This window comes from Hippichthys cyanospilos, chromosome 1 (genome assembly GCF_059441005.1).
Source record: "Hippichthys cyanospilos isolate Australia breed blue-spotted pipefish chromosome 1, RoL_Hcya_1.0, whole genome shotgun sequence".
Classification (NCBI taxonomy): Eukaryota; Metazoa; Chordata; class Actinopteri; order Syngnathiformes; family Syngnathidae; genus Hippichthys; species Hippichthys cyanospilos.
The window spans coordinates 6,165,289-6,180,080 of NC_142369.1; the positions used below are offsets into that span (position 1 = coordinate 6,165,289).

The 14,792-nt window shown below is 40.5% G+C and overlaps 1 protein-coding gene across 6 annotated transcripts in view; it reads left to right on the forward strand.

Annotated features, from left to right (window-relative positions):
- nrxn2b (neurexin 2b) overlaps positions 1-14,792 on the forward strand; it is a 444,830-nt gene that overhangs the window by 402,052 nt on the left and 27,986 nt on the right. For 5 of the 6 annotated variants that reach the window (XM_088405168.1, XM_088405575.1, XM_088405321.1 and 2 more), the window contains 2 exons: positions 3,838-4,009; positions 14,669-14,758. In XM_088405168.1, the coding sequence (XP_088261294.1) occupies positions 3,838-4,009; positions 14,669-14,758 (262 nt within the window). The remainder of the gene's footprint in view (positions 1-3,837; positions 4,010-14,668; positions 14,759-14,792) is intronic. The other variant, XM_088405495.1, reaches the window with a different exon arrangement.

Consider the following 14,792-nt stretch of genomic DNA (forward strand, 5'->3'; position numbering starts at 1 on the left):
AACACTAGCTGCAACTGACATTAGCTGCTAATAGCCTGATGGAATAATTGTATATCTGTATATATGTTAAAAATGCAATGCATTGCTTGCACACCTCTTAACCCACACACACACACACACACACACACACACACACACACGAACACACAAATATACACACACACACTCAAACTACAGACATAAGCAATTCCTTATATGGTATTATTTTGAAACTTGTAACCGCCGTCTTTGTAATCTTTGGAATAAAACGAGGAGGACACCCGAAGACCTGGTGCTCTCTCCCTGTTTTGCAAAAGATCGTGTTTGACTCAGAGTTTTGGCTTTTCTCCAGTTTCTCATAATTGATAACTCTGCCAACTGACTTTTTGCCCATCCCATTAGGGTCATTGTTTAAAGTAAAACCATAGCCGATATTAAAATATTCATCCGCGCATCAAAACTTGGCTTTTTGGGGAGAAAAATGTGTGTCTTTTATTTGGGGAATTACGATATATCGTTTTCATTCTTACAACTGAAAAGCATCAATGGCTGGGATTGAATTTAGAATGAGTGCGCCTCACTACTGCAGATAGTATTCATATTCATGTCATGTGATCAGTATCGAGTTTCAACATCGGACGGGTTGAGAGACTGCGGGCGGTAAGTTTATAACATAAGTCTATTGATTAAGTGGCTCCCGTCTGTAAGCGAGGAGCACTTTGCCATTTGAGACGGTCAGCCCTCATCATGGAGTGAGGTCATTTGTGTCCGTCAAGCATGCCGGATGGAGAGTCGTCTCGGTAGGATTTAATCCTGGGAACAAACGGTTGAAGAATTGATTCAACGTCTACTGCTTAATGCGTGCTTCATAGATCATGTCACTGTCTCGTCCCGCTATCAAAATCGGCACCATCACAAAGACGTCTGTGTCTGAATGAACTCAAAACCTCCACAGGTTGACTTAGTACTGAGTGGATGGAGTACTAACCTAACCCTACCAAGTCATTGCTATCCCTAACCCTACTAAGTCATTACAACCATGATTTATTCTTGGTAGATTTTTTTTTTTGATGATTTCATCTGTTTTTAGCAGCACATTATTTCATCTCAACAGGTTTTGTTAACCTAGGTTGTATCACGTTATTTCCATTAAAAGAAGCAAGCAGACCGAACCAACGTCTGAATCCATCCGGGTTCACAAACAGGGGAATTCAGATGATATTTCGTCAGAGTTAAGAATTCTTCAAGCACTCCAGTTTGTTTGGTTTACTTACCTGTGTTATCTTGTTTTGAAAAATCTGTTGTTTACGTTCTCTGTGTCAGTCGGCTTTTAGCGATGTTCGTGTTAGCCAAGGTTATTACCGTCTTGGTTTCAAGAAAAGAACGAGCAGACTGACCCAACGTTTCTGACTCCATCCTTTTTCACACGCAGGGCCATTAAGATGAAATTTATTTTGTGTTAAGAATTCTTCAAGCACTTCATTCTTTAATGTTCTATGTAACTTTGAAAAATACGCGCTTTTTTTGCTATGTTCCCGTTTCCTATTTTTACCTTCCCAAAACTGATGGGCTGTCTCTCGTCACGTTTCGTGTTCCATTGCCCAATGGCTTTGAAGATGTCATTGCACTACATTTCACAATATGTTTTTTGTAATCCATATTGTGTATTTGTATTTGTCTGTATTTGGTACATGCAGCATCCACTGCAACCTGTGGGCCTGGAAGGGGGCTCCTCCCACCTGTGGTCCCTTTTGAAGGTTTCTGATTTTCCCCAATTTGTGGTTTTGGAGTTTCCTTCCCCTTCTGGGAGCTTTGACTGGGGATGCTGTTGTTTACTTACACGGAAAAGATGTCTCTGTTTGATTTCTTTTTTCGAAAGAAGTCTCGACATGAACTCTTTTCACCTGTGAAGCCCTTTGAGACTTGAGCATTCAGGGCGATAAAAATAAAATTTGATTGATTGTTTGCACCAAACATGTCCTATAGATGTCGCCCTTGCACCCAATCACTTCATTGACTGCAATTCAAATGTGTCGCTTGTTACGCCGTCCACATAGTCCATCTGAACCAAGCAATATTTATTTTCCCAAACCACGGAGAGCGGCAACATAAGGACGAAAGAGCCGCGGGTTGCCGACCTCCGACCTAAGGTCTAACTCTGAGCCAGTCACAAGAAGGTCTCAGGCCAAATCACCTATGAAAAACCCCGTAGAACATTTCTACCAGTTGGTGGAGGTCGAGAAAATCAAGATTCTCAAATATTGTGAAAATTTGCCTCTCCTGATCCCCAAGCTGTAAAGACCAGCAATCATTGATCCAGAAGATCCAATGACCCACTGGGATTCCTGTGCTCCAAGTCTAAGAGCGCTGAAAAGCAGTGTTGATATTTTCTCCCTCCTCCTTTTCTTATTTGACCAAGAAAATGCCTGAGAAGCCCTTGAGCTCTTTTTCATAGATTCCACTAAGGCATTCAGCGGATGTGTTGGCACGAGTCCCAGCTTCAGCTGACCTCTTAAGCGGATCCATAAAATGAAAAACTGCCATTGAATTTCCTGAATACGTTGTCCTTGGCGGAATAATACTCCGTGAACACTTTTCGCACCAAATGGGGATTAGGATGCCCGTAATTCCAACTGTGATGTTACTGCCCATTAACTTACTGTACAGCCTCTGCGCTTATTTACTCAATTAACTTGCTCATTACGGTTCTGTTAACATCACGCTGCTTTATTCCTCGTTTCTTTAAAAATAGCTAATAAGCCGTGAAGAATGGCAAACCGCTGCAAGGGAACCGCGTATAATTCACCTTTGAATACGAGGATAGCCAAGGCGGCAAACGAACATGTACGCGGTGCGTGGAGAGGATGATGTTGGATTCCTTCCGGAGGACGACCCCATTTGCAAATGAGCTTGACCTTACGCTTTGAAAAGTGCGCTTATATTGCTCATAATCATTACGCCCGTGCAACAGAGATGCTGTTCCGCTCCTGCGGCCCCGTAAATGGCTTTGACCCAAGGTCCGACTCGCAACAGGAAATGATGAGGAGATGGGATTGTATGAGGGGGCGTTTGCTAACAAATGGTCGGAGGAGGGTGAGGGTCAGTCGCCTGATGAATACGCGGGGTCTCAACAAGTCCGCTCTGGTCTCTCGACGGTGTTTGGAAGGAATAAATCCGATTCCATCACTTGGCGGACTTGAGAGTTTCTGATTCGAGCTGCTAATCCGATTTTTCCTGCTTTGTGATCGCAGCGAGGCCTTGAAGACAATTGATATCATTTCTTGAGTAGACGAAGGAGAACCTAATCCAAAGTCACCTGACTGTGTGAAATCTCTGTTTTGTTTCTGGGAGTCCCGACTTGATATTGATATTGAATATCAATCTAGTATTAGCACCTTTCTGTTAGTTTATATTCAAAATCACCTTTTTTTAATTACAGTTATGTCTCAAGATGCTTTTTGTACATCACTCAAATGTGGTCATTCTCATGTTCGAGGTTGAATTTATTGTACAGTAACCCGGAACGTTTGGACTGAATGAGTCATATTTTCTCATTTCTAGAGTTGCTAACTATCATTCTTTGTTTGAATATCACTTGATCAAGTATCGAAATAAAATAATTCATCTTTATTGCTAATATCGAATCATATCTGTATCGGAACAGACAACATTTTTAAAATCATGTACTTATCTAAAACCTCACAAAACACGTTGTTTCATGTTTCAGTAAATTTGCTTTTAATTTGAAAAGAAATCTAGATAGCTCCTGTCACGACATTAAAAAGCACAGTTATCCGCAGAAACCAAGTGATTTCGTTTTATCGGGACATTCTTAGATTTGTTCTCCTGCTCCCGCAGGAGAGGGGCAGGATCGGGGTGATCTTCAACGTGGGAACGGACGACATCGCCATCGAGGAGAGCGCGGTGATGGTGAGCGACGGCAAGTACCACGTGGTGCGCTTCACGCGCAGCGGTGGGAACGCCACGCTGCAGGTGGACAACCAGCCCGTCATTGAACGCTACCCCTCAGGTAGGAACCTTGACCTTTGTGTGGGACCTTCTCAAAGCTGACACTTGAATGGAAAGCATTTACTTTTGTAACAAACACAATGGCGAGAGAAATGATTGAGGTTTTCATTCGCCCGCTTAGACTTGCTGCAAAAGATGATTCTTTTTAAGGCCTTTTATTTGTTATTTCACTCATTGCTACATTTCTTAACCAACCAGGAGGATTCAATTGAAGATGCCGCTGCCACTTAAATTACCCCACGTGAGATATTCCTATCAGGCCATGCTTGCAAGTTAAAAGAGAAGCGAGCAGTCCTCCCGAGGCAAACGCAATCCCGTATTTGGCCGTTGCTATATTGCTCTGAAATTGGACCCTGCATGTAGATCAGCAAAAACGTGCACGCGTCCGCCATTTGGCGCACCTGGAGAGGCACACAGAGGAAGTGCACTTGATGCTCTTAGCACATGCCTGTTGTGAAAGATAAAAGCGGATCATTTCACACCCTCGATGAATCACTACAAGTGGTTCGATTCTATTTAGAACGCACTTGCGAGGCAATTTTGGGCGTATGCTGCGTTTCTCTCGCAATTATGTTTAACGCTTCTTGCATGGTTGTTCAAAGGAAGACATGTCCTGTCAAGAATCTAATGAGTCAAATCTAAAAGGAGGCGGGGCAGGTTGCCCGGCAACAATATTCAAACATCAGCATCGCTACCAACCTTGGATAACCTGACCACCGCGCGTCAGATTCTGGCCCAGTATAAGAAAATAGCCCTGCTTCTTATCATACTATATAATTAGTCATCTGGATTCAGAGTTGTTCTGCGATGTGATGTTCTTCATTACGCCCAGCAATCCTGTATTTTTAGCCTTTGTTTTGACATTGACGAAAGTGCGCAGCCTCGCCTATCCATCATCGCTTCGAGTTCCGATAGAAGACGGAGACAGCTTACTTTCTTCGCCCGTTTTTAGTGTTGGGGAATGGAAGCCCTAAAATGACTGTTAGCATGAGCAAGAGTGTTGTTTAGCCCTTGTCGTAATTTCTACCTTAATTTAGTATTTCTTGAGGAGGAAATTGAAAAAAATTGAAAAAATTGTGAAAATAGTGAAAAACATTACGCTTTTTTTTTGTTTGTTTTTTTTTGAACGTGATAAATGTAAAATTTAACTTTTTCACTGCTATGGGAGTTGACGCTCACAAGCACACACAATTTAGGGATGGAACAGATTGAAAACAAACAGTCCGTTTTGTACATTTCAGTTTATTTCGCATGTCTTTTCCACTCTTATGCAAACGCAACCCTCATTTTTAGTGAGGCGCAGGAGGAGCAATAATAATAGCCATGTAGCGCTAATGCTAACCATCGTTTGGCTAACAGCTATCGTTTATGCTCATTTTGCTTTATTGCATGTTTATGCACTGTGAGTTTCCTAACACTCACTACTCCCGCCAAGAATATTAAAAAAAAAAATTGCGCCCAGCACCAGATAGCTGTTTTGAGTGCCAGAATTGACAGTGAGACAAGAATACCAATCAAGGAAGATTGCAGTTCCCTTCTTGAAATCAGCTTACAAATCACCCGTCTGTGTGCATCACATCAAACATATTTATTAACTTGAGGATTTAACTAGGAGAGCATTGATTAGATCTAGACTGAATATTAGATCTGAGCTGAATATTGATACCAGTTATTAGTCGTCAAGGAGGCCAATAACTTGATATTTACAACCAATAATCATCAGCAAAAAGGGAAAATATTGGCGTCATTTTTTTTTGACTAATTCAAATGACTTATTAAGTTAAATAGCTTTAAGCATAAATTTATTGATATTAGATTTGGAAAGACTTTAATGTACAGTTCATCTTTGGTGTAAAATTCTAATAACTGTTCAAGGACCTCCCAGTCACCAGCAGATTTGTAAAAGTAATTGAAAACGTTAACCAAGAAAAGAGATCCAACAAATTTTAATAAACCAGGCAATCCAATATTTCACATTAATAGACGTGTTTAAATTTCAAACGAAAATAAAAGGTCCGGAATGTTCAGCAGAAACTGAAATAAATAAAATGTGCCCTGAATTTGAAACAACACCTACAAATGTGTTATAAAAATGTATTATTTAGTCATCAGATTTAAAAACAAAAAAAAAGGGGGCTGGCCCATATTCGATCCATCCCTAATTCGATCACATGGAAATCCACCAGTTTTCAGTCATGGTACTTATTTTCCATTAAAATAATCTAACAGATAATCAGAATTCAAATTTGTGACAAAAAAAGGTTGTTCTGGACTATAAAATCCACCTGATGAAGCCACTGCAGTTAAATTTAGCCACAAAACCTCATATTGGGCACATCATAGTCATATCTAAATATTAAACAGACTATATGCCGTAAAGCACAGGTGTCAAAGTCAAGGCCCGGGGGCCAGATCCGGCCCGCCGCCTCACGTTTTGTGGCCCTTGAAATGCTGATTTGACTTCAGGTTTCTGACTAAAATACCAAAATTGCAAGTTGTCTTTAACTTTTAAAAATTTGGGGGAAGAAAAACAAACATTTTCTTATTCTCCAAATCTCTTTTGAACAGTTTTTGCCGGCTTCTGATATCAAATCTTGGTAAATGTGTGATCAACACACTTAAAATGTATTTGAATTCACAGTCATTCCGGCCCTCTGACAGGAACTATCTTTACAATGCGGCCTAAAATAAAAATTTGTTTGACACCACTGCCGTAAAGGTTTTAAAAAAGATACTTTTATCTACCTTAAAGGGATCGTGCGTAAGATTTAGATCATTTTTCATTAAAAAGGAATAAATTAAATGATTATAAATGTCAAAAACTTGCAAATAATTGTGTTCTTCATGAGCAACAGTATGTTTTAAATATAAGGTTAGGGTTAGGGTTAGTTGGGTTAGGGTGCCCAGGAAAAACGGTCTAAATCTTACACATGATCCCTTTGAACATCATTCGATGCTTATTTTGCCCCCAGACAATGCCAAATGCAGCTATGGTTCCACAGTGTCCTGAAACCTTTCTCAGACGTTCTTGTTGTTAAACGAGGCCTAATTGCTGATGATCTTAGACCGGGGTTGCACCACAGAGATGGCGGCATCTATCGAGTCGTATCGTCTCATTGGTCCACTGTGACATGTTCGGAAATTTTATTGGTCAGATGTGACGAGATCGGGTCAAAGTATCCACGCCTTGAAGGACTACAGAAAAACTTCATGGATAACCGCGAATGTAGCATTTTATAATCTGGATTTATGGTACAATAGTTTATGGCGATAGTTTCTGATAGAATTTATCTTCCGGAAACTTGGTGGGAGTTCACAAACCCATTTTGTATTCTGTTTTATTCCGTTATCAAGCTCCTCAGGGTTCCTCTACTGATCAAAAATGGAGTTTTTAGTTGTTTGTTGGTCGGCAAGATGAGTCTTGCGTACGCATCCGGAGGCCGGAGCCCGGCTGAAGCTTCTGGAAATGAAACAGAAAAGGAGGGCCGGAAAGGGCGGCGCACAGCTCTCGTTCACACTCCAATCTATTTTCGGGCTGTTGCTCGACAAGCAGCGTTCAGGGAGCAAACACCTCACACCGGGTGCTCGAGGCGCGAAGGGGCGGAGGCGGAGGCTCATCTCCCTCGCCGAGACAGGAAACGCGCAACGACGGGGAACGTATGAAACAAGTTCCTGTGACCCACATCAGATCTTTTGATTCTCTAAGTGGAACAAAACACTCCACGCCGTCACTTTTGGGAACACACGCGCAACTATTTGATTTCCTCCATCTTTATCAGAGACGTTTTTTTTTTTTTTGGGTCCTCCCGGAACGCCCGAATCAAAATGGCCATGTTGCTAGATTGAGTACGAGATGCCGCCACGAGGAATGAATGTTCCCATCAATCTAAAACAAAAGTTCTGCTGAATTTGCCTTCCCTCTAGACTCCTGTGACCCAGCGAGCGCTCCCTCATTGGGACGCCGTGGCTGTCATGCTCTCAGGAAGTCACTTTTGGGATTCTTTTCCATCCGTAGACCACATTCTAAGAGTTATACACGTTCCCAGAGGGAGAAAAAAGGTACACCTGTTATCCCTCACAAGAAAGACGCTGACAAGGCCTTTTTTCCCCCCCTGCCACTCACTGTAACCTGCACTTTAATCCAAAATATTTTGAAGATTGCTCCGAGGCGATGATTTGGAGCGACAGAAGGGAGGCTGACAGCCAACATAACCGCCACACGTCAAGCACTTTTAAGAGCATAGCCGCACGGCTCCTGATGGCCCCGGCGACATGATGCGTGTCAACATTTATCTGCGGCAAAATGTGTGTGTGCGGAGAGAAAGCAGACAAAAAGTGTCACGGGAGCAGCCGGCCAGTTAATCCAGTGTGTCAGGTGTCACTGGTAGCTCCTTCACCGGCCTGTTTTCTTTTTCAACCTCCAGCGAAGTCAAAGTGACAGAAGCAGAGTCCCGGCGTGACTCCTCCCTTCGCAAGCGAGGCTAAACAATCGTCGATTTCACGCTGAGATCACCGCATCGCCACTTTCCAGCTCTTGAGGGAAAACGTTGCAAATCGTGCGATAATTGTTTGGAGGGTTTCGTTTGACGCACTTTCTTGCTTTCTTTCGTCTCCTTTCATTATGCTCCGGCTATCCATCGGCCTTATAAGGGTAGGAGCGCTCAACCCTAAGGATGTACTTTCTGTCTTGAAAAAGCAACATAAAAGCACTTAGCAGTGCAGGTTACATGATAAAAACAATACAATTACTTTTCTATTTATTTCTTGGCCTGCAGGGACACAATATGGACCCAAAGCATGTACAAGGATGAAAAGTAGTTTGTTGCTTCTCTCCCTTTATTTAAAACTTAAGCAAATGTTTATGGGTCACTTTTAGAAAGGCCAGATATATATATATATATATATATATATATATATATATATATATATATATATATATATATATATATATATATATATATATATATATATATATATATATATATATATATATATATATATATATATATATATATATATATATATATATATAGAGAGAGAGAGAGAGATATATAGAGATATATATATATATATATATATAGAGAGAGAGAGAGATACGAATAACTCAACTGTTAAATTGTTACATGTCTTTAAGAATAGATTCTCATACATACGCAAAACGTAATCATGTCACGCTTCTGTATATTAAATCAAGTTCTCCAAAGTACTCAATACAACAATGTTAAAATGTCACCTTTGTTTTCATTCCAAACATAAAGCAAAGCTGCATAGGGATTCCCGGATCACAAGAATCTCTTATGAAGTTGAATAAAAATGTTCATAAAGATTGTGAAATGAACAAACAAAAACATTTTAAAAAGGCCAAATATCGGCCCTGAATTGGCAAGTGAAGCATGTGTTTGTCCAAAATGTCTTCAGGGGACTTAACTTGATCTTCATTCTGAGGTGTTTTAGTTGACCCTTAAACAGTAGAGCATAACCATGCTGGTCCATGTTTTTTTTTTTACTTTAGCACTCTTCAATCATGCACAGCAAAAGTCTCTCAAAGGATACCTACCGCTTGTATTTTAAGGGTCAGAATCGAAACGGTTATTTATTTGCTTTCCTGGTGCTGCGCAACTTGTTCTGATGGGCTGTTACACACTTGAAAGATTCCTCCAATTACCGTTCTGTGGCCCATGGATGATGGAGACGCCGAGACCGGACGGTAGCGTTGAGGACGGGGAGGTAGCGCGACGGACTGGGAAACGATAGCTATGGGTCAAATTAGATGAGTCGCCAGGGTGCCGCCGGAGGAGGACGAGATGAAAGGTGGCGAGGAACCCGTCGACGGAAAAAAATGATATTTCTATCTCGCCGTGGGCTTGAGAGCAGCGGCACAGATGAAAGATGATCATGTTGTTAAGGGGTATGCGTCGAAGGGAGGCGGAGCCGCAGTGGGCGGAGTGTTTACACGGAACAAAGCTGCGCCTCGCCTGGAACCTTTTCATCCGTTTTGAGCCCTGAAAGTCAAATTTTCTGTGCTCCGCGATCATTTAGTTTGTTTGTATGATTTGACTTCTTCATGCAGAGACGCCGGAGTCTCTTCTGTCTTCCTGTAGTGAGGATAAAAGCAATCCATCTAAAGTTACCAAAATCAAGAAGGCAATGAGGCCAGCCTGACAAGGGGAGAGGCTGCTGTGACAGCCGGGGCGAGAGCAGGATGGCCGCCGGCCAATCGTCTACAATGTAATCTCCGCCCTGCTTGATGGATTTCCGATGTGGGTGTCCTGCGCAAGGACACCTGGCTGCCTGCAGAGAAACATGATATACAGCTAGCTCCTTGGAGAGCCTGAGCATACCCATAGATGTGAACTGCAGCTTTTTTTTGGAGGGTAGGGGCTGAGAAGATGAAATTATCGTCGCCATTATGAAAAGGGGATCTGTTGTATGGTTTCTCTGAGAATAGGGGTCCGTCCCATTTCCTCTCCGGAGGATAGATAGGATTGAAATGGCAGTGGGCAGTCATATTGTGGGGATAACAAACAGTTGCAGGCCAGTAAGCAGATGGAAAAACCTGAGCATGCGTATCTAGAACATTACTTGTATTCATTCATTCATTCATTCATTCATGTTGGTCACTAACCACATCACACGTTCTATACATTCGTCGTTCATGGATGCATGAATGGTGCGAATAAAGACTTAAAAACAGGGTAGTTTCGCATCGCTCTTTGCTGTGTATGTTTGATTTTGTGCCTCATTTAACCCTTTCATTCACATTTTTTTTTTCTGGGGGAAAAAAAAATGGCATATTTTTCATGCTATTAAGTCTGGAATACTTTGAAAATTAATTGAAAAATTCCCAATTCCATAGATTAGGTTACAGGCCCTGGGATTTTTTGTTCCATTGGTATTTTATAATAATAATATTAACATAAATACGATGATAATAATATTAAAAAAATGGTCACCAAACACCTACAATCTTTAGTAATCAGTCTAATCTATAGTAACACACATATATAGCAAATATTATCAATATATTTCTGCAGTATTAGATCGTTAATTCACTAGCCATTATACAACGCAACCTACCTTGCTGACGGTCGGCCCAGCACTGGCTTGTTGTGTATGGAAAAGATTTTTTGTGGGAGTTAAAGTCTTAAACAAATAAACTCGCTTAACTGAGAATCAAGTGACCAATGACGGTTCCAACCGCTTTTTGAACGACGCTTCATTTGTGTTTAAGTTCCAGTTTGTTTTTTGTTTTTTTAACCTAATCAGTGATTTTTACAGAACAATTGCCATGTTTCAAAGCACTGCAATGGCCTTATTAGGCTTTTATTTTGAAGTGTTAATTTTGCTCAGGTCTCCAGTAGCTGCTGATGTAAGAAGCAGGCATTTGGTGCATTCAAATACATTCAGACTTTTCATACGGAGTAAAGGCTATCAATGCATTAAACAGTAATAACTTTAATATAATAATAAGGAGAAGAATTGTTACTGTCATAATATTGTTTATTAAAGACATTGCTTGAGGGCCGTGCTATAAACCTGCGAAACAAAAAAGATCCAGTCAGATCCGGCCCGCTTACCTTACCCATTACCCGTTAGATTTGTTACGGCAACGTCAACAATATTTCAACAAAGTCTTGTCCTTCCGATTTAAAATCGAGTAAGCCGTCAAAATTACTGCGTGCATGACTTATACTATGAAATTCCCCACAACAAAATCCATTTGACACCCATGAACATGTTATCTGTTGTCAAAACCTAACCTCTAAAATCATCAGTTTTCAAGACACCCCGGAATCATCATATTTGTTCCAACCATTATTATTGTATCATCAAATACTCTATTCAGAATAAGACCCACGTGTGGTCTGGACAATCAATTTCAGCCCACCACCAACGGCATGCTATCATTCATATAGCACAACTCAAAGCTTTTCTTTACTAACTCCCATTCCCAACCCTCCACTCCCCTTTGTTGTTTTTAAAGGCTTCTATAGTAGTGCCTTGAGCTGGTGTTTCATTGGAGAAAAATGATTTGCGATCTCAAGGCTCCACTATTTTCTCTCCATGGGGATAGAGCGCCACCTGTCACTCCAGAAAGAATGCATTTTTCTGTTCCCAGAATAGCCATTTCTGCGTCTCTTCCCTGTCCTCCACCTTGCTTTGTGCTTCCCAGAGGTGTCAGTCAATCGGCATGCCCTTGCCCTGCCCCCCGGCATCAGCACCTGGGATATGGGCCCAGCATGGCTCCCATCACGGCAGTAAATCCTGCCATTGCTCCAGGCCCCCAACAAGAGGGAGATTGGGGAGGAAGGCAGGGCTCAATTTGTGTCCTGGCTCCTAAAACGGAGATGATTCCACAAGACTTCAAGAGTTGCACAAACACCAATTACCAACGCTTAGAGATGATGCCCAAATATGGTCTGTTAGAAGAGTATTTGGGATAAAAGCAAAAGGATGAAAGCAAGAGAAAATGGATCAGCTTGACAAGGGAAAAACATTTTGAGAAGTGCAATTTAAATGACAAAAGAAGATTCTGGATAGGCCAAAAATTAAAAATTTCAATTGCGACCAGCCATTCTTGTTAAGTACAATTGAAAAAAAAATAAACCTTGTGGAAAATAATCAAATCACTATATATATATATATATATATATATATATATATATATATATATATATATATATATATATATATATATATATATATATATATATATATATATATATATATATATATATATTATTGGAAAGGCTAGGATGTCCTCTACTGAGTACACCAGGACTTAGTAGCATAGCTCTAGTGAGTCAAAAGATAGGGACCAAAACCAATAAATTAATAGGCTGGGTCTCATTATGAATACAAGTAAGGATGTTAATTTTAGGGCATTACCAAGAAATTTTACTATTAGACTGACACCAACAGGAGGTGCAATGAATTCATTGCTGCCTCAACACAAACAAAAAGCTGATGAAATAGTAGATCCCGAGGAGACAACAAAACCCTGTAACAGTTCTCAGGGCTTCATATGACTTCCCGCACATCCTGCCAACCGTGCGCCTCCGCCTTTCTTCCAACATCAGTTCATCCAACCTTCAGTTTTGTCGTCTCTTTCTCACAGTCTCTCTATCAAATGGTGCTAGCGGGGATAGAGAGCCCCCTGGGGAGCGGATGAGGGTAGTGCAGCCTACTTTTGCTCACTGCGGCAATGCATCAGTTTTCAGTGGAGGAAAAGGATCCTCCATGTGCATGTAGGTTTTTCTCACTGTAAAGCGCAATGGATTACAAAATGGAGTCTAGTTGAACCGGTCTATTTTACTTTACTTACTGCATATTAAGAGAAAAAAAAATACAGCAAATCATTTAATCTTTATTCATTTTCATTTTGACATCCATGCATTAGGCACATTGTTGATTTTCGTACTGACAAATAGACATAGATAGATAGAGATAGAGAGAGAGAGAGAGAGAGAGAGAGAGAGAGATAGATAGATAGATAGATAGATAGATAGATAGATAGATAGATAGATAGATAGATAGATAGATAGATAGATAGATAGATAGATCCAAATCTAGATATAGATAGATAGATAGATGGGTAGGTATCTTTTCAAAGTGCCACCCTTGTTATTGCCCCTCCCCCAACTTTTTTTTTTCTGCCATTCCCATAAATAATTCCATTTGATGTTAATGGTGTGCTTCAGTAGATTTTCAGATGACGTCATTTCACGATGACGGCATTCAAAGAATAAATTACTGGAGGCAGTGTTTTCTTTTATTATTATTCATTATTTATTATTATTTTGTTGTTAATAATGTCCCTTTCACTGAAAATGAATATCAGCTGCAAATATCTATACATTGACATATAATAAAAAAAAAAAATATATATATATATATATATATATATATATATATATATATATATATATATATATATATATATATATATATATATATATATATCGGTCTACCTCTAGTTGTGATGCAGAATGTGCAAGTTGGAGTTTAATTGGTTTGAATTGAAAGGAAGAAAGAAAAGGTGTGAGTTAGAAACGTACACAAAAACAACCCTGCTCCTTAGCAACTCCTAAGGCGACCCCTGACCTCAAGCGGGCCGCCGCCTCCCCCGAGTTTGATCGAAGCGCGCCCAGGGAAAGGTGTTCGAAGGACGCCCCTTAATTCCGAGAACCGGCACGCGTCGATCCAACAAAATGTCTTCCTTGAAACAACCATGAAAGCTGTTTTGATTGCGAATGTCAAAGTGTTTAATTTCCACTTTTTTCTTGACTGTACGCAATGTTCCTAATGATCGCTCGGGCTTGTGTTTCGGTGACTGCGAATGCTTTTCAAATGCGGGACGGGTTTAATTACTGTGAGTGGGCGCTTGTATAAATGCAATCTGTCTAAATCATTTATAAAACTGCCTTACGTCTTCGTGAGTTAAAATCCTATAAATCCATGGTAACTCCAGTTTTGTTAAGCGAGCGAAGCATCCGCAAGCTTTTTGCTGTCCTAACTTAAAACCTTTAACGCACATAACTTTTCTGCTAAACCTTTGCCATGTTGCCCTTCTAACCTCTAACCTTTGAACTTCCAGATTCTCTTTGTCTTATTATTCTTATTTGTAACCTCTCCTAATTTTTCTCCAAATTTCTTAAAGGGAACTTTGATAATGAGCGCCTGGCTATTGCTAGACAAAGAATCCCATACCGCCTCGGTCGGGTAGTTGACGAGTGGCTACTCGACAAAGGTAATAAAATCACTTTAACTCCACTAATGATCTA